Genomic DNA, 18,600 nt, shown 5'->3' with positions numbered 1-18,600 from the left:
CAACGAACACATCCTCCGTGCCAACAACTCATTTTACCTTGATAGATTGTAAAGAGCCAGCTACCTTCGGTTTCAGGCCTGAAAACTATTTGTCGGCGGACTTCACACTGATAAATATGGCACAAGAGACACAGAGGCTGTGCTATTGACGCAGTAGTATCATTTACCTGGTAAAGCCATATTTAATTAACTTTACTTCCGGCCCCAAACCAGATATCTGTCTCAAGCGAGCAGAAACAGATCCTTGCCAACTGTAAGTCAAAGCGCTTCCAAGTGCCAAAGTTCCACTATTGACGATAAGGACAGGACCAAGCCGGCTGCCGGATGAACTCGAGATCGAAAAATGTGTTCAAAGCCGCTTGTTGGAAAGTTGTCCAGTTGAAAAAAAATGATTATCCCATCGGTCGACCTATCTGTCAATAGGTATACGACATAGGGAAGAAGCTCACAGAGGCCAACTGCTGTTAGGGTCTAGAAGATGCATTGCTGAAATCTGCCTCTTCCCTCGAAGTGGACTCTCAGCGCTCTATAAATACCTGAGCTGCTCCTTTGTTGCCTAGTCCTCCTCCTGCTGCCCCTTATGCTATCCCCTATCTAGGCAGAGCCTGACACTATCTGTACACGTGATTCTAGTCGATTTCAATCATTGCAGATTAATATCGAAACATTGCGATTCTCTCGCTTAATTTGATCGGAAGTCCCGTCCCGTTGCCTCGTTGAATACCAATGCGCTGACTGGGAGTGCAAAAGCAAAGAATCCATAAAATTACTCAGCGAAGACGTTCTTTATGGTCTGATCCCTAGGCAACTTGGTTCTCGTACCTGAATGATCCTGGAACCTGTTGAATGCCAGGGCGGTTTCAGACTCCACGCAGCTGACGGCGCCCGTCATTTAACCCTTCTCTTTGATGCTGACACGAGTCATCGCCAAGATGGAGATAATGGGTCTGCCTTTCTGTGATCCGTTCCCGAAGCCGAGCTGGATTAGCGGCTTCACTTAATAGCGGCTCGGTTTTAAAGTCAGCAGGTTGCTCGCAAAGCCCTACAGATTTCAAGTTCAGAGTGGAACAACAGAGTCATACAGCATGCCATGACCCGTTCATCCCGTCGGGAGTTTCAATCAATTTGATACCATTCTTTCCTCATCTGAAGTTTATCGAGAGCTGCGGAAAATTCGCTGAATTCAATCCAAGTACATAAGTAAGCTTAATCGCAGCTCATTCGTCTCAAAAAAGCAAAATCATCATCATCAACAATACCATACACCGAGCCTATCAATTTCACTTCCAACCAGTCAACATGAAGTTCATTCTCCTCCTCGCTTCCGCCGGAGCCGCCATGGCTTTTGTCGAGTGCCGTACACCTTCAAATGCTGAGGTCAGTCCCGATCTGAGACTTGCTGATTGTAAAATTCCCATAGCTGACTTTTGTAGCTTTTCAAAAACTGCAAGACTCAAGAACAGCGGGATGGCTGCAAGGGCCAGTGCATTAAGCATGTAGGTTACTCATTAGGACTTATACTCATAACTCGAACTAAACATCTTCATAGTGCTCGGACACAACCGCAAACTTGGCTGTCTGCATTGAGTAAGTTTACCTCCACGGACTCATCGATGCTATTGTTGTTCTAACGAGTGCAACAGCAAGGCGAACAACGACTTTGACTGCGTCTGCGGAACCCAGGCTGGCAGAGGTCCTGGATTCAACTGAGCTTATGACTTTGTCTCTGAATTTTCTTTTTAATGTAGATAGAGCATGGCGTGCCTTGCATTTGACTAAAAGACCAAAAAGTTTCACTCAAGAGCTACCTCGGTTCGCCACAACTATCATCGATCGCTTTATCATTGAGACTTAGACAATATCTCCGTAGAAGTTGCATGTTCCCGGGTTCGATTCGATAACACCAGCTCCATAGCTCAACCCCCTTAACATCCTCTATTCTGAGACTGTACACTGTATCCTTACTTTAAGGTCGTCGAATGCGATGAATAGGACTGCCCTATAGCTGAGGCTTCGAGAAGTTCGAGGCTGGTTTTTTGCCCCGGCTGCGGGAATCCTGTTATTTCTCCGCTGACCGGATGCAGTAACCCCCGATTCACTCCTTGCAGCTGGTGGAGGTCCCTAGAGCCTCCAAGCTTCTTATGGGCCATCGCACTTACTAAAAGTCTATTGAGCGGGAATTCGAACTTCACCTACAAGCAGCGAAAGATCATCTTAACACGGTTTGCCAAAGTCAACCTCGGCTTGTTTCGTAAGTTAAATCAGCATGCTCGCCATCGGAGCTTGAACCTACACAAACGTGTCACAATCTTTCCTGTCAGAGACCTCGCATGGAGATATCGCTTGCTGTTGATACTGAAATACACACGCTACCGAACGACTGAACTCCTGTCTCCATGCCAGCCCCAACTCGCAAAAGTCGCGCGTCTGAAAATATTTACAGTAGAAATGAAGAAAATCAGGCAAGGAACTAGGCCTTGAACTTCTTGAAGTTACGTCCACCATCAGCCAGCGCCGTCATGTTGGTGTTGCCAACCTTGATGTACTCCTTCTCCTTGGGAATCGCAGCAATCACTTCGTCAGAGAGGCCAAGGGTATCCTTGACGACCTGCTTCGGGGTAAGAGCCAGCCATTGTGCAACGCTGATGTCCGAGAACTTGGGCGCTTGAAGGACCTCAAGGAAGATGACGTCCTCGGTACCAGTGTTCTCGATGTAATGACTGTCACCAACCTTCACGTAACCAACGTCGCCGGCGGTGAAGTCAAAGGTACGCGAGGCCTCAGGGGCTTCAAAGATGGTGATGCGGCCGGAGCCCTGCAAAAAGTAGTTCCACTCGTCGCTTGTGGTGTGCCAGTGGATCTCGCGCATGGCGCCGGGCTGGACGACGACCAGGGCAGCCGAGAAATTCTCCGCAATGGGGAACGTTTGCGGGTCGAGGATCTTGACGGAACCGCCGGGGACTTGGAAGGGCTTCTGCTGCGACCAATGATAGGTGTATGATTCAGCACCAGTCAGCGATCCTGCCGATGAAGTCTGATTCTGCTTCTCAATGTCTTTCGGCGCAGGTGTACCATTGAAGATCTGGAAATGAGTAAGCTAATGCACCGACGTGCCAATTCATCTTTTGACTTACATAAAGCTGATCCTTGGGGATCTTGTCAAATGCAGAAACATCCGTCTTAAGATTCTTGGAAAGAACGGACAATGGGTTTCTCAAGAATAGCTCAGAAGCGAGAAATGTGTTCTCTTCGCTGAAGCTTCCCTGGTCGAAGACGAGGAGGAACTCTGTGCCTTGGTCGAACGCCTGAATGCTGTGAGGGACACCCTTCGGGAAGAACCATACATCGCCTATGTAGCTTGGTTAGCTTTATAATAAAGATAAATCAGGTCGAGCTAGACATACCCTCGCACACATCGTCGACGAAGCTCTTTCCATCCTCATTCATCGCTGCGATGCGACAACATCCCTTGAGCATGAGCGCCCACTCAGCCGAGGTGTGCCAGTGAAGCTCGCGGTAAGCGTTGGGCTGCAACTTCATATCGACACCCGCCATCGCAGAAGCGACAGGTAGGACTTTAGTGTTCTGCTGCCGCGCCCAGCCGGCGCCCTCTTGGCTGCCGAGACGGTTATGCGAAAGGCCCAACGGCCACATGGCATTCTCGACATCGCCCTTGTCGGTGCCGGGCGGGGCGAAAAGATCGGGGTTTAGCTTCTCATAGTCGTAGGTTCCTGCGGGAATTATGTGTTAGCGCATCTCTTCCCTGCAATGATCCATCTCCCTTTAACGCCTCCCCGCCAGGGATGCAACGTACTTGGGCCCGGGTCCGGAGATCCTAGTCCGCCGCGGATCGGTTGCGGGACGTCGACACCATCAAAGTTCAGGTACAGGCCGAGCTTTCCGTCTGCTTCCTGGCCGGGCACGAGTGTAACGTCGTCGACATTGGCGGAGCCGCCAGTTTCGGGGTCAGGTCGCGCTGCGTTGCCTCCGAGAAGGCTAGAATCTCCTCTAAGACTTCCCGTAGGTGTAGTTACGGTGGGGATGGGCGGATCGACACCGCCAACGGGGCCTTTGTTCTCGCCATAGTCTCCCATTCTATTCAATTGTTGGCACACTCTCCTAGTAATTGTGTGCTCGTGGGAGTACTTACTGTGGTGCCGGAACGGCATGGCTCTGCGGCAGAGCCGCAAGCAAGCTAGCGAGGAGGAAAGCACCGTGGGTATACATCATGATGGAGAATAAACTGGAAGAAGACGAAGTCGAAAAGATTGCGCTGTAACGAAAGACTGATTTTTGAGTGTCTGTTTCCAAGATGATCTGAAAGGTGATGATTCTGAGATGAAGCACAATCCCTTACAGACCGGATTGAAGGGCCCTCTTATACCTCGCATTCGCCATAAGACGAACTTAGAACCTGCCTTCAAAGTCACCCAAAGCACACGAACGACATATGATGGCTCCCGAGCTAGCTATGCCGTGCCTTGACCATCTGCCAGTCTACTTCCCCTCACCCAATCCATGCCATCTACTATCACAAGGCGGAGAGGAATTCGGCGGGACCGATTAAGCTCCCAGCCTTGGCGTCCGGACCGCGATATGTGGATGACATGGGACTAGCCGCGTGGAGCACGAGCAGTACAGTAGAAGCCGGGGGCGATAGTAGTCTAGATGACGCGTTTTCGCTCTTTTAGGTCTATCGCGAACCGTGAGACGGTTAGCACGGGAAAGGCAAAGACCCACGCACGGTTGTACGGCACCGGTGTGGACGAACATATTGATCTGATCAGCGACTAGCCACATGCTACCTTGAGATTACTCACAACCTCCGAAAAAGCACACAGCGCTCACCACGTTGTCTCACTTAAAGCGCTTACAGCCCCCGGAGGCTTCGGGACGTCCATCGCGCCTCAATCAACTCAGCTGGCCTTACTAGGATCAAAGTTGTTTTGCAAAGTGCAAATGTTCAGCAAAAGGTTAAAAATAAGGCTTGGTAGTGTCGACGCCCTCCCGTGCGCCTCCAGCGCGGATCATCGAATCTGATAGCGGGAATTCGGTAGCGCCCCACGTTGCATTTCCCCCCTATTGCCGAACACGGCAGTTGATTGTCTGGCTACGTGGTGAAGTCACCGCTCTTAGAAATGGTCCGTTCGCGATTCGTCTGAACCGCGGAACCCTCTTGACGTGTGTTCTTTGTGGGTTACCTTAGATTATTCATGCAGAAGAAACGTACTTACCTGGGATGATTAAGGGTGTGACGAACACCTCGGTGAAAAGAAAAAAGCCCCGGTGTCTCGCAGAAAGCTCGGGATTGTCCGCTTACACCATGACTTATTCAAGATTCAAAAGTTCTAGCTCCCTGATCACTCGGCTGCTAGCGTCCTGCCACCGGCTTCTAACCTCACCCGGGCAGAGGAAAGAAGCTTGTAAGAGTTTAGTGACGCGCCAACCATTTGAATGGCGAAATGTGAGCAATCGAAATTACAAATGCCGCAAACTCCTTGCACGAGTACAAGCATGTGTGCTCAACATGGGATTGGGGTTCTTGTCGCTCGTAGTAGGTCTGGGCTTGCTTGCATGTCCTCTATACCTGCGAGGTGCCTCGATGCTAAATCGGGCCCGGCAGATTTGGATTCCGGGATACCATTTCATCAGAAGTACAAGATTGCATCATTTTCAGAAGAGGGGAAACTTTGGCCTGTCATCTGGCAGGTTTGCTAGATGGCCCAAGTCCAAGGTTCAGAAGATGAGACGAATGCAACGTTGTCTACGCGATGAGCAATGGCAGATACTAAATAAAGCCTCACAATATGACATAAAGGAAGCTGAATACAACCAAAGCTTGTTTTGTACCCAATTGGGACATCACTGCTGGCTGAGCCGTCGGATATCGCTGTGGTTGGATGATTATACGATTTGGGTTGCCGCATGCGATACGGAAATACCGCCACAATGCCATCGTGCATGGATGCCCGTCGTTGGCGCGTGCGGCTTCATCCGATGCAGGTGGCCTTCTTTTCTCCTTCGCTGCCCGCTGCAGATCTGTCTTGGCTCAAAGGAGAGAGCTTGTGTTGCAAGGCTAACGATCGACCGGGCAATTGGGCTTATGACTACCCTTGAAGGTAGCCAAGTCCTCTTAAGCATAGCCATAGCCGTCCATCAGCCAATGCAACGCAACTGATCATGGTCTTTAAGAGTGTTTCATCTACAGAAACCCTCCAAAGAGAAGAGAAAAAACTCTTCCAGGAATTATTAGATCCCACCGGCATTAATCTGCTCCTCCATCCCGGAGGCTAAAGGTGGGTATCCCAATTGAATTGCAACGTATTCGTACAACGCTGACGCTTTCAACAGGCCGGTCACTCAACCTGGTGACAGAGAATTAGACCTCCTATAGGTAATCCAAGAACATGGTAATATGTCTTCTATGGATGTGAGCTACTGAATCGCGTGCTCTTAGATGAATCATAGAGAGCTTGTAGTCTGTTGGGTGATCGAAGTCTGTGATATGACATCAAAAATCTCCGCACCAGCCCTCCCGTTGAGCCAGGCCACCAACAAACTCTGATTGGAGTGGGACGCCTATATAAGGTGATATCACAGCCACGATGCCTGATGGCCCTGGCACTGGAAAGATTTTGCCATTAACTCGTCGTGATGAGTTTGAATTGCGCCCTGTCGCAACCCCTGGACTACCCAGACACAATGAACGGAAATCAAACTTTTCATGACGTGAACATACAATCAGGTGTTAGAGAAGAGCATGATTGCTGGGTATATGATTAATACACTAGTGAGAAAGGTTTGTTGGGCTAATGGCCTAGATATTCCTTGACCTCGTAGTTCTTCTTCGCATAAAAGAACCACAGTGATATGGTGATAATGGCAATGCCCACAAGCACAGCCGAAGCATAATTCATTTGATCTGCAACAGCAGGTAGGTAATAGGGGAAACAGTAGAAGATGAGTGCAATCGCAGACCATGCAAGCATGACTATGTTCGCAGCAAAGCCAAGTTTAGGATACCAGAAGGGGCCGTGTTTGAAATTCGAGCGGCCTTGGGAAAGTGCCAGGACAACCGGGATACTGTAGCTGATGTATTGGAGTAGCAGTCCTGTAGATATGAGGGAGTTGAAAGCGAGGTCGGATGCGAGGTAAAGGCAGCCGAAGATGGCAGTCCCTGATGCGGAGAATATCAATGACCAGGTAGGCGTATGCAGCGGGGAGGGCGCAATCTTGCTCAGGTGATGGTGCATGGGGAAACCGGCCTCGCGGCTGATGGTCCACGCGAGCCGAGACTGCCAGGTCTGAATAGACCAGACGGCGCCGATGGTTGTGATCATGACGGGCACCCAGAGACCCACTGAAGCAGCCTTGCTGCCTGTGATGCGGTAGAACAAGGCCAGGGCCGAGTTGTCGTCGGCTCCGTCAATGACGGGAACGTTAATGAGAACAGACGTGACAACGAGGAGTCCGGAGACGAGGCCGACAACGATAGTCCACATCAGTGCCTTTGGGATATCCGTGCTGGGCCGGGGCATCTCCTCTGCCAAGTGAGTTGCAACGTCGAGACACGAGAAGCTCCAGTTGGCGCCGTTCATTCCGATGATGAAGGCGATGCCGTTTTGCCAGCCCGAGATATTTACTGTGGTAGCGAAGAAGTCTTTCGCGGAGGCGTGCTCGTCCGACATGGCGAACAGGGTTATGAAAATGACGACGATGGTGGTGCAGCTAAACAGTAACATGATCTTGGAAATCTTTGGCAGAAGGCTCTCAAAACTCGCACCGAAGACGGTGACGATGTTGAGGAGTTGGAAACCCAGGAAACCCATCCACCGCTTATAGACAAAGCTTGGATCGAGAAGCGTGATGATGGAACAGATGCCGACAGGCACCGAGAGACACGCCGACGAGCCTGTGGCAACGGCAGCAAGCCAGCTGATGACGGCCGTGATGTACGACAAGAACCGGCGAGAACTCGGCGGCGCCAGCCGGTGGACCCAGATATACTGCCCACCTGGGTGCGGCATAGCCGAAGCCAGCTCCGCGAGAGTTGTGGCAGTTGCGAGGCCGACAAAGGCCATGACGAGGAAACCCCAAAAGAAGAGCGGCGAGCCGCCCATGGGCAGAGTGCTGCCGAACACTAGCAGCAGGCCGATAGCCGTGTTTGTGGTTCCGTAACCAATACCGAGGGCGGATAGAGTTGTGAATGGCTTCATGGTTTGCACGGTGACGTCTCCGTGGACGATGGAGCCGTGCTCCGTGGCTTCATTGTCCGCTTTTTCGGGCATGGCGGCGACGGCATTTCGTGTTGTGGCCGCTGAGGCCTTGTCGAGTGAGGAGGATCGCTGATCCATTGTCGTATTGCTGACTCAAGTGTTCGCCAAGGGCGAGGTCCCGTCCAAGATGACTGACTTTGTGAATATATGCGTAGGCAGTGGAGGATAGAGGGAGGGGGCTAGACGGACATTGCCTCCCTCAAGTTTTGGGGGTGGAGTATCGAGGGACCAAGTTAAGTAGACGCAAGTTTCTTGTGCATGTTTGTGTGACCAACTTGATCCAACTAGATGGCAGCACGAGACTCGCGTTGACCGACCAGAGGCAGTTTGATAAGCCGAGATACCATCTCGTCCGCAGAAGACAGCTTGGAGATAACATATCCCGGACTTGTTTCCTGGGGTTGCCGCGCTATCGGCTCGCATTTCGCACGCAGTTGCCCGATCCGGCAAGCCAGAGCGGGCCCCTATCCGCTCCCGGTGCCCCGCATCCCGACCCCCTCATTCGCCGACACCGGCAGAGATTGCGGGTTCGCTGCAGCGGTACGATGAGGGTAGTAATGGACACGATCATATGGTTCGTCTGAATCGATATCGAGGTCAATGTGGATGAAGATTGCGTCCTTAGAGCCCAGGATCTGTGTTCATTATCATTTTGCTCAAGAAGCTCTGGGGTAGCGATCAGTCTCACCTCTCCAGTCCTTATGACGGTGCCATCAACTTACATCAAATCTGACCGAAACTTCAAGATGGGGGTTGAAGATGAGCTTTCATCTTACCTCAGTGAGTAATCACAATCAAACCTCAAAGGCATGCCTCGCTAACCAATTGCTCCAAGATCCCGAAACAGCCAGGTTTCTCCTAACAGTTTCCAAGGCCATCTCCCAAGACCCAGGCCTGCCCAGGCCGAACCCAACAATATCATCATGGCAGGTTCCAGAGCACCGCCTGGCATCAATCCAATCTCCCACACTCCCCAAGCAAACCGACTTCGCGGTCATTGGGTCCGGCATCACCGGTTGCAGCGTCACGAAGACGCTTCTCGAACACCAGGCATCACGCAACGCCCACGTCACGATCCTCGAAGCCCGGACACTCGTAAGCGGTGCCACAGGCCGGAATGGCGGACATCTCGTCACTGCTTCGGGGCATACTTACGGCCCCATAGCTGCGCAACACGGCGTCGAGGCAGCGAAGCAGATTACCCGCTTCTCGATCCTGAATGTTGAGCGAATCATGAGAATGGTTAGAGATATGGACCCGGAGACCCAGGAGCGGTGCCAGATTCGCGATGTTCTCAAAGTCATGGCTGTTGGTGATGATGAGACATGGGTCGCTGCCAAGAGCTCGGTATTGGGATTCCAAAAGGCCGTCCCAGAGCATAGTCAATATCACCGAATCATCGAGAGAGACGATGTGCCAGGAGTACGTGATTCGGGATGCTACAGGAGGGTCTCGGAGCTTGGTTGACTGACCGTTGGATCACAGAGATGGAACATCAAAGATGCAAGCGGGGCCGTAGAGCACAACGCCGGAGCCATCTGGCCGTACCGTCTTCTCATGAGAATCTACGAAGGTCTTCTGATCCAATACCAAGACCGACTAGCAATTGAGGCAAACACGCCCGTGCTTCAGGTCAAATTCACGTCGGCCGCCAACCCAGAATACCCCTATCTCATCACGACTCCAAGAGGCATCATCCGCGCCAAAAAGGTCATACACTGCACCAACGGCCACGCATCACATCTCCTCCCACAACTAGCAGGCCGCATATACCCCTTCCGCGGCACGATGTCCGTCCAGAAACCCGGCCCGACCCTCAAGAACCTGGGTGCTTCGCGCTCGTGGAGTCTGTCTCACAAACCGACCCTGGATGCCCGGAGCGGTCTCTACGTGACGGGCCTCTACTATCTCCAGCAGAATCCTATTACAGAAGGGATTTGGATCGGGAACGAGACGGCGTACATGAAGGACATCTTGACTTCTGATGATACCTACGTTCCGAAAGAGGCGAAGGATGCTCTGTCGACGGTGCTGCCGAAATTCTTCCTTGAGGGGTGGGCACCTGAGGCGAAGACGTCCGAGGTGGAGGCGATTTGGTCTGGCATCCAAGGTCACACGGCTGACGGTCTTCCAATTGTAGGTCACATTCCGGACTCTATCGCGGGAGACGCCGGTGGCGGACAATGGATCGCCGCCGGGTTCAATGGGTACGGGATGGACAAGTGCTGGCTTACGGGCGAGGCTTTGGTCAGGATGATATTTGGGGAAGATGTCGGCGACTGGTTCCCGCAAGCGTACATAGTCACCGAAGAGCGTTTGCGAGACAAATTGACGTCGGATGAGACGTTGCTCAAGTTTGCAAAGCTCGCGAATCCTCAAGGGGTCAAGCTGTCCAAACTCTAAGCTAGTCCCGACTTGCCTATCTAGAGAATCAATGGAAAACTGTCATGGCCGAATAGAATATAGTTCATAAAAGAGACACCGTGCATCATATTAGCTCCCCAAATTAGCCCATCATCGTCCCGAGATTCTTCTCACGCGCGATATCGAGCCAATACACATCCTCCTCACCAGCATCCAGCGCCGCCCACGTATGATCAATCAACTCAGAAATGACCCGACTCTTCCGAAGCGGCAAAATGTGCGTATAAGCCGCCAGCCGCGACCGCACAAACTTGCGCGCCCTCGCCACCTCGATAGACGCGGGGTCGATATCCAACACATCCGCCCCGGCCTCACCGTACATAGCATCAGGCTGCCGTAGGTGTTGCGGCTCCCTCCTCAACTCGCTCGAGATAGCCACCATGATGAAAGGCTGTGCGCTTCGCGTCCGGGATTCAAAGGGTATATCTCGCAGGATACCGAGGATGTACATTGCAAGCTTCGTCAACCACGTCCTCCTCTCTCTCGCCGAGGGGGCCCTGTCGCTGTCTGACCCCGATCCCGCGGCGGCAGATAGCGGAATCGGACGTAGGAGCTGCTCCCGGTCCCACGGGGCATACCGCTCATTCAACAAATCTGGAAACACGCGGTACAGCTGTAAGAGACCGGTACACCGGTACGCCTCGTCGATAAGCTCCAGATGCCGCAGCGGAGTTTTCGGATCGCCTGGATCCGTGACGCGAGATAGGTCCGGCGGACGATGCGCAAGAAACGCGCGCTCGAGTTGTCTTGCGGAGCGGAGAGCGGCGCGGAAGACATCCAGGTCCGTCTCGGTGAGGAACTTCACGGAGGCCATGTGTTTCCGGTACTGGAAGATGAGGATGCCCGTGTCGGTGAGCAGTCGGACAGTGGCGTGGGATATGCCCGAGTAAGGGTGCGGCTCAATAGACTTCGACGGGTCCGCCGGGCCGATGGATGTGGTGTGGTGGTAGTCGCCCAGTTGGGTGCTGTCTGTCAGGTAGGCGAGGAGCATGGCCCAGTAGTCCATGGTGTCGCTGAAGAAAGACAAGCTCGCGTCTGCGTCGCTGCCGCACGTCTCGGCGGAGACGTCTTTGAGCATGCTGCAGCTTGCTCTGAACATGTCTGTTGCGAGGTTCTGGGGGCTAAGCCAGCTTGATGTGTGGCCTAGGAGCGTTGATGAGAGAAGCATGGCCCGTTTGTGTGTTGTAGTCATTGAGGTTGATAAAGGTAGCGCCGAGGGTCGGTCGCGGATGAGTCTGAGGGCGTCGCCGTGTTCTCTCCGGGCGACGGGCAGGAGGTGCGGAAAGTCTTCCGAGAGGCAGGCGGCGGCCATGCTCTGGATGGTGTGATATAAGGCGCCGGAGGACTGCCACATTGTCTCGACGATGTTGCGCATCACGTTTGTCTTGCTGTCCCATGCGCAGTAGAGCGTGATGACCTCGCGGAAGAAGTATTCGGAAAGTGATGTTGGCAGATGGGCGAGCTCTCGTGGGCTACTCTCTAAGAATTGTTTACATGACGTGGATTGAGTATTATCGAACGGGGGCGGAATACTATTCTCCTGAACATTGGCTACGGAGCTCTCACTCTGGAACAGATGATCCATCTCCCGGTCCTCAGCTTGAGATGACGACGTCGTCGGGCTGTGGCCATCAACAGTCCAGGCTGAGCTAATAAAAGGCGCATCCCAGAATGGCGTTGTAGGAATCACATTCTGGCTGCTAAGAAGCAAAGCGCACGACGAAGCATCAAGGGAGGGCATCTCCTGTGGCAGAGCAGGAAGATCCCACTGTAAGGGATTTGCGAGCCATGGGTCCACGTGTTGCAGCACGTTAGCGTCGACATGGTTTGAGGTTGGCGAAGCGGCTTCGATGGGCTGTGGACTTGTTTGAGATGCGGACTCTCGAGGTCCTCGTTGTCTGGGTGAGCCTTCAGCTGCGGCTTTTTGATCGACGCGGACTTGGTGCTTTCGCGACCAGCGCACATTGAGGGCGTAGCCGGGGCACTGAATTCCTCTCTCCTCACACCGGGCGCATCCAGGTTTCCTCTCGTCGCATTTGGTCTAGCAGCATCGTGTCAATTTGTGTGATGGAAGAGGATGGGAGAGATCCCACAGTATCCATACCTTTTTCGACTTGCATCTGAGGCATCCGCCCCTTGATTTGGTATGCATTGCTCTGGAGGACTGCATGAAGTGGGGTGAAGCCAAGACCCTTTATATTCTGCGAGTCTTGGTAATGATACAAAGATGATGATTTCCAAGAGTTCGATCTGGATGAATACACGGTTTTCGCCCTAATGACTGTTCAATGTAGTGGATGAGAAGTCAAAGTTGGAGGTTGGAGTAGATAAGTTATCATTGAGTAGACCGACCTAAACCCCTTATCTCATTCGAGTCTAATAAGGTACTCGTAATGAGCGAATGCTAGCGCATCCCGAGACCCCCGGCCCAGCTTTGTGACAATCCCCCGCAATTTTCAACTGCATCTAACGCGAACCCGGTCATGCGGGGGGAGGGGTCTCTCCGGCAGACGGCAACTCAGAGTCAAAGTTTGAATAGCATCGGAACTCAGCTCTTGGCATTCAAGCATCGCTCTCTATCTTTCCTGGTATCGATAGAAAAGGAGGCGTTTTAATCAAGAGTTTCACTCTTCACAGAGTCTTCACCATGTTTTCACCAATCCAATTCACACACCATTCAATACCAGACTCACATACTACGGAATACAATTCCTCACTCACTCGCTTACCCGCCACCCCTACCGTCCCCAGCCTTAGCTCCAGGCTCTCTCACCATGGTAAACAACCGAATCGCATCCCCTTCATCATCACAAATCATCTCCCTCTCAAACACGAACCCCCACCGACCATAAATCTTTACATTCGGCACATCCTTACTAGACTCCAAATAACACTTCACACCCTCCTCATCAGCCCGGTCCGTAACAGCCTTCATCATCTTTGCGCCTACACCTTTGCCCTGAGCGGAAGGCAGCACGACCATGATGTTGAGGAAGTAGTATCCCCTAGGATCAGTCCAGATCTCGCGCTGGGCTTTGGCTTGGGCTTCTTTCCAGATGTAGTATCGCTATATTACTCGTCAGGGGGGGGTTGCAGGTTGAAAATGAGGTAAGATGAGATGGGAGATGAAATACCTTGACATTCAGCCCCCCGCGTCCATACCACAAGTTATAGTTCACCTGTCCAAACCAAAGCCGCCACCCCTCAAACCAATCATTCCACGTCGGCGGCGCGTCGGCGGGCTGTGGAGGAAGCCACATTGCTACGCCGAGGACCTCATCACTGCCTTGTTCTTTTGCGACGTGGAAGATGCCGTTGCGCATGCCCCATCTCATACGCAGAGCTAGGGACTCGTAGTTTCGTTGCTGGTTGAACTATAGTACGGTGAGCATCCTGGGAGATATAGCTTGGCGGAGTTGGGATGAGGGTGTACCTTTGATTGATCGTATACCCAGACATTGTACGGGTCGCCGCTGAATGCTTGTCTGTGAGGCGTAGATCATTAGTATCAAATTTGAATTCGACGTGGGTATCGTGCCAATGTCTGTGATACTCACTGCACTGCTTTAACTGCCCCTGGAATATCCGCCTCTTTGAGATCCGTAACTTCAATCGTCATCTTAGACGTGGGGTGAACTATCGATGGTGTGTTGAATGGCAATGAGGTACACCTGATCAATGCAACTTAGGGATCTAGAATAAAGAAAATTTAGCGTGAGTGTCGCGTGAAATCAAAAGCAATAATCTCAGCCAGATTGAATATTCAATGTGAGATTCAATTGACATAAAGACCAGATCAATTCTCTTGCCGGCTGATAACTACAAAGCAAGCCCCCAATCTCCAGGTCGCATGTGGTCTGCGGGGTACAGATAGTGTTAGTTCAGAAAGATTATCAAAGGGAGATAAGATCGCATAGACTTTCCGCGAAAGGCAAGGCGGGAAACTCGGCGCAAGCTCAAGCATGCCAAACCTCACTCACCCCGCGTGCCGGCGCCAACTCGGCTCCTCCGCAGATGATAATTCGAGACCGGACCTGAGAAAGAGAGAGAGAGCTCTTTGCCAAGGACCCCTAAACTCCAACCACATTCCACGCTTATTTCACCTGGCTACGGTAGACAGACCGACAACAGGACCCTTGGACTTCCTCTCACTTCCCCGCAGAGCTATGCGTGGATCATCCGCCCATCGGGAACCTGTGCGACAGTCCGAACATGTCTGAACCTACATATAACCTTTCCCTTCCCTCCTACCGGAATGACGTCGGATGAGTGGCGAGAGGACAAACACTTGGCCACTGCATTTTTTTCTCACTTCTTTCTCTATTTTTCCAATGTCGCATGTTTCAATTTTCAGCCAGACAAGGGACGCGTCAGTGAGGCAGGCGCAGCCGGCGCTGAGGCCAGCTTCGTCCGACTCAAGTGAGCGACACCAAGTTGGTGAAAATCAGAATCAATTGCTGTTGCTGTTGAGGGGAAATGAGTTTGAAGATGTGATATGCCATTGGTATTCGCTTAATTATGATTATTTTAGATATGCAATGCTCATTCGCCATGAGGAATGTGTCAAAAGCCCACCAGAAACCTGTGGTGGACGGGAAAAGTCGTTGAAGGCTCGCTCGCTCTTTGGGGGAGCCTTCCGATGCTTTCCGGGAAATGAAGAAAATCTCATCTCAACATCAACGTGTCGCCATGCTTCCTTCTATGCATCCTTTTCTTCAAAATAAGGGGCTTCGGTCCTTTGAAACACGACCGATATTCAACCCCCAAACCCATAAATCCAAACGTTCTCTTTTGACTATTTTCCCCTCACAGATCCTTCTTCTGCTCCTGGGGAATGGGGTTTCCCTTTTCGTCGACAAGACCCTTGGCGCGCATGACCTTGAGGGCGTCGTGGAGGGGATCGAGCTCGGGCTGGGGCGCGCGATGGGAGTCAAAGTAGTTGTCGGCCCAGGTGAAGTACTGGCCGTAGTTGACGGTGAAGTACATGTGGTGGAGGGTGTGGTGGGCGGGACTGTTGATGTACTTTTCGAGCCAGTGACCCGAAATCATGTCGCCGTCGTGAATGAGGATGGTCCAGATTTGAACGAGGACGAAAAGGCCCATGTAGAGGTACTTCTGGATAGGGCAGAAGAAGACGAAGACACTGGAGAATGTTAGTTTTGTTGTTGCACGTGGCTGGCCACCGAATTGAGGCTCAAGTAGCTCCCACTTGGTGATGGTGATTCTTGGGGGTTGACTTACTGGTAGGGCAGAGATTGAACGTAGCCGTCGAGGGGGTGGAAGGCGAGGGCAGCCCAAGGCGTAGGCACTGGATACAGTCAGTCGAGGCCATAGAAATGGGTGTCGGTCAATCGACCGGAAAAAGAAGGAGTGAGATGGGGTGACATACCAATCCACTTGTGGTGTGGCTTGTGGATGTACTTGTAGACGGCGGGGTGGTGCTCGAGGCGGTGAATCCAGTAAATGGCAATATCGTTCCAGACCATGAAAATAGTAGCTGAAATGGCCATCCACCAGAGACCATACTCCTCAACATGGGTGTACAGCAGACTCTTTCCGCGAACCTCGGCGAGGAAAAATGGCAAAGTTAGGATGTTGATAACGGGGACGGCCTTCATGGAGGAGATCATCTCCTGGCGGATCTGGTTCTTGAGGAAGCGCGGGTGATATTCGAGACGGCGGTCAAAGATGAGGTAATAAGACAGCGGACTGAAGATCCAGTAGAGGGCGCAGGCGCCCAGCTGGGTGATTGCGAGGATGGAGATGGTTTGACGGAGGATACTATCGCGGGGCCAGGCGGAGCCATACGAGTTCGAGAGGTCTAGTGGTGATGATGAGGCAAAGGCGTCGCCGGTCGCGTTGTATGCGCCGGTGTTGGCAGTGGTGGGCGCAGGGACGAAGTAGGCGTAGGCCTTGTCCAGGACCAATGGGTCGAGGAGCTCGAGCGCGACGTCCATGATGGGCCGGCTTTGTGTGTGGCGTGGTTGTTCGTTGTTTGTTGTCTCTGTTCGGCAACGGGTTGCGCAGGAGAGTGAGAAAGACGCAGAGACGCAGGTGGTGGGATGCGTGCGGGAGGTTGTTGGGATGGCAGCTATCGGTATGCCAGGTGAGGGAGGGAAGAGAAGTGAACGTAAGAGGAGGCGAAGTGTAGATGGGAAGGAAAGGAAGGGCAAAAGAGTCACGTCGCCGATAAAGGTGTTCCGATGAAGTTGCGCTCGCTCGCAGCTCGGTCGGTCGGTCTGGCGGTCCCTCTATTGCTGTTGCTGGCAGCGCTGTTGTTGCTTCGGCGTCTGCTTTCTGCTCAGGGGCAAAGGAAATAGCAGAAACATTTTTGGATCCGTTTATTTTCGCCCACATTGGCACATTGGAGCAAATTAGTCAACCACCGCCCACCCCTCCCACCAAAGAGCTCCTTCCGTGGTGCGCGCTTGCGACCAGTAACATTGGGCGACAAGGGACGGGACGGGAAAGAGGGATGGCAAAAAAGTGCGACCACCTAGGTAGGTACCTGCCTGCACTGCTGCAGAGGTACAAAATACAACAAAATCAGCACATCAGGCAAGAGGGAGGAAGAAAAAAAAGAAGGGACCCGCCAGATGAAATGATGGCGCTAAGCTTCATCTGTTCATTTAAACGAGGTCGGGCTGATCGTTTTGGCCACTCACAACAGCCTCTGCTCTGCATCTTCCCCTCTAGCGGGGTCTTCCCACCGGTACGTAGCTTCTCAGTCAAATACATGTACACTCCCGGCGCATTCTGGTGCCCTGGTGGTGGTGTCACTTTGGTAGTGGCCGCCGCACTACGCAGTGATGGACATTGGACACACCCATCACAACAGCATGGCAGGGTGCGCCAACGCCGTGCTTGTGCCATCTGATTTGCCAATCCCTTTCTCGAGTACACCGGATCTGTTCCTTCCCCTCCATTACCACCTGTGAGCTCTCCTCAATTGACAGCGCTGATTTGGCGCATTCAAGCAGATTGTTGAGCTGTACACAACATCAAGCAACCGCAACAATTTGCGACTTTCGGGCTACTCGGTGTCCGTGCGGCGCCCCGAAGACGGAGTTACGAAGTATCAAGGTGGGGCTGATATCGCCGGATTCCCAATGGGATTTCAAGGAGAAATGGAAAGCGGGGCGGATCTCTCGGGAACTCGTGCTGCCAGTCGAACCATTCTGCCACCATTCTTCCATGGCCATTCTCCATCTTCGCCACGGGTGAGCACGGGGAAGACATGTGGATGGCATATCCCAGCATTCGGGATGCGTTATCCTTTTCTGCCATCTGGATTTCCTGTCATCACACTTTTATCCGTGTGGCATATATGGTGTTGATGAGTGATACGCCTCTGGCGCGTCGATCTTGAATGCCGAACGTCTCTCCACTGGACCTTAAGTTCAATGCTTCTGGTGTTGCTAGAATACCGCATTCTCATGGCCCCTCCAGTGATAATGACAATGGTAATTGCTTTTCGGACGACTCAGACAGGGATCTCAAGCAAACACCAGTTTCGCCCATGCGACAGTCTGCAACGACTCGCTCGTTTGAGAATGAAACGACACTGATCAGGGCGAAAGAATCTCCCGTTGGCAAGCTCTCAACAGCGACCCAATTGCTTACAGGCTTTGATAGCTCGGTGATGATGGTTCTTAGCGCGCTTTTCGTATTCGGATCGCCCAAGAGCTTGGGCGCTCCACACGATCGACATTTTAACTCTAGCGCCTCACGGAGTGTGGCAGCAGAACAGGCTGAACAGCTGCCCAATCACGTTAGACAATGAGCCAAAGCTGTGGTAGAATATCTATCCCAAGTCTAGAACGTTGGATGGTAGTTGTCAAAGGCTCTGGCAGAAACTCTACTATCAACCTTCCATCAAAAGACTACCTATGCAGGCACA

At 52.3% G+C, this 18,600-nt stretch overlaps 6 protein-coding genes across 6 annotated transcripts; 2 read left to right on the top strand and 4 right to left on the bottom strand.

Annotated features, from left to right (window-relative positions):
• Positions 1–1,299: 1,299 nt before the first annotated feature.
• CCOS01_04333 (uncharacterized protein) lies at positions 1,300–1,710 on the top strand (the record flags this gene model as incomplete). Its single annotated transcript, XM_060452515.1, has 4 exons — positions 1,300–1,377; positions 1,434–1,496; positions 1,550–1,587; positions 1,644–1,710. 4 exons carry the CDS (start codon positions 1,300–1,302, stop codon positions 1,708–1,710), a joined length of 246 nt encoding a protein of 81 aa, XP_060316473.1.
• A 760-nt stretch (positions 1,711–2,470) lies between these two features.
• On the bottom strand, positions 2,471–4,230 carry CCOS01_04332 (oxalate decarboxylase family bicupin; the record flags this gene model as incomplete). The annotated part of the gene is made up of 5 exons (XM_060452514.1): positions 2,471–3,082; positions 3,135–3,349; positions 3,405–3,731; positions 3,815–4,095; positions 4,151–4,230. The coding sequence occupies 5 exons, from the start codon at positions 4,228–4,230 to the stop codon at positions 2,471–2,473; spliced, it is 1,515 nt and encodes a 504-aa protein (XP_060316472.1).
• Positions 4,231–6,809: 2,579 nt separating this feature from the next.
• CCOS01_04331 (uncharacterized protein) lies at positions 6,810–8,354 on the bottom strand (the record flags this gene model as incomplete). The annotated part of the gene is made up of 1 exon (XM_060452513.1): positions 6,810–8,354. The coding sequence occupies one exon, from the start codon at positions 8,352–8,354 to the stop codon at positions 6,810–6,812; it is 1,545 nt and encodes a 514-aa protein (XP_060316471.1).
• Positions 8,355–9,022: 668 nt separating this feature from the next.
• On the top strand, positions 9,023–10,679 carry CCOS01_04330 (uncharacterized protein; the record flags this gene model as incomplete). The annotated part of the gene is made up of 3 exons (XM_060452512.1): positions 9,023–9,056; positions 9,112–9,698; positions 9,762–10,679. 3 exons carry the CDS (start codon positions 9,023–9,025, stop codon positions 10,677–10,679), a joined length of 1,539 nt encoding a protein of 512 aa, XP_060316470.1.
• Positions 10,680–10,782: 103 nt separating this feature from the next.
• Positions 10,783–14,319, bottom strand: CCOS01_04329 (uncharacterized protein; the record flags this gene model as incomplete). The annotated part of the gene is made up of 5 exons (XM_060452511.1): positions 10,783–12,741; positions 13,474–13,767; positions 13,835–14,074; positions 14,134–14,185; positions 14,258–14,319. The coding sequence occupies 5 exons, from the start codon at positions 14,317–14,319 to the stop codon at positions 10,783–10,785; spliced, it is 2,607 nt and encodes an 868-aa protein (XP_060316469.1).
• Positions 14,320–15,506: 1,187 nt separating this feature from the next.
• Positions 15,507–16,657, bottom strand: CCOS01_04328 (fatty acid hydroxylase; the record flags this gene model as incomplete). Its single annotated transcript, XM_060452510.1, has 3 exons — positions 15,507–15,843; positions 15,942–16,008; positions 16,090–16,657. The coding sequence occupies 3 exons, from the start codon at positions 16,655–16,657 to the stop codon at positions 15,507–15,509; spliced, it is 972 nt and encodes a 323-aa protein (XP_060316468.1).
• Positions 16,658–18,600: the final 1,943 nt, after the last annotated feature.

The sequence above is a fragment of the Colletotrichum costaricense genome (genome assembly GCF_030867565.1).
Source record: "Colletotrichum costaricense strain IMI 309622 chromosome Unknown Scaffold_4.1, whole genome shotgun sequence".
Lineage (NCBI taxonomy): Eukaryota > Fungi > Ascomycota > Sordariomycetes > Glomerellales > Glomerellaceae > Colletotrichum > Colletotrichum costaricense.
This window is presented reverse-complemented; position numbering and strand designations above follow the sequence as displayed.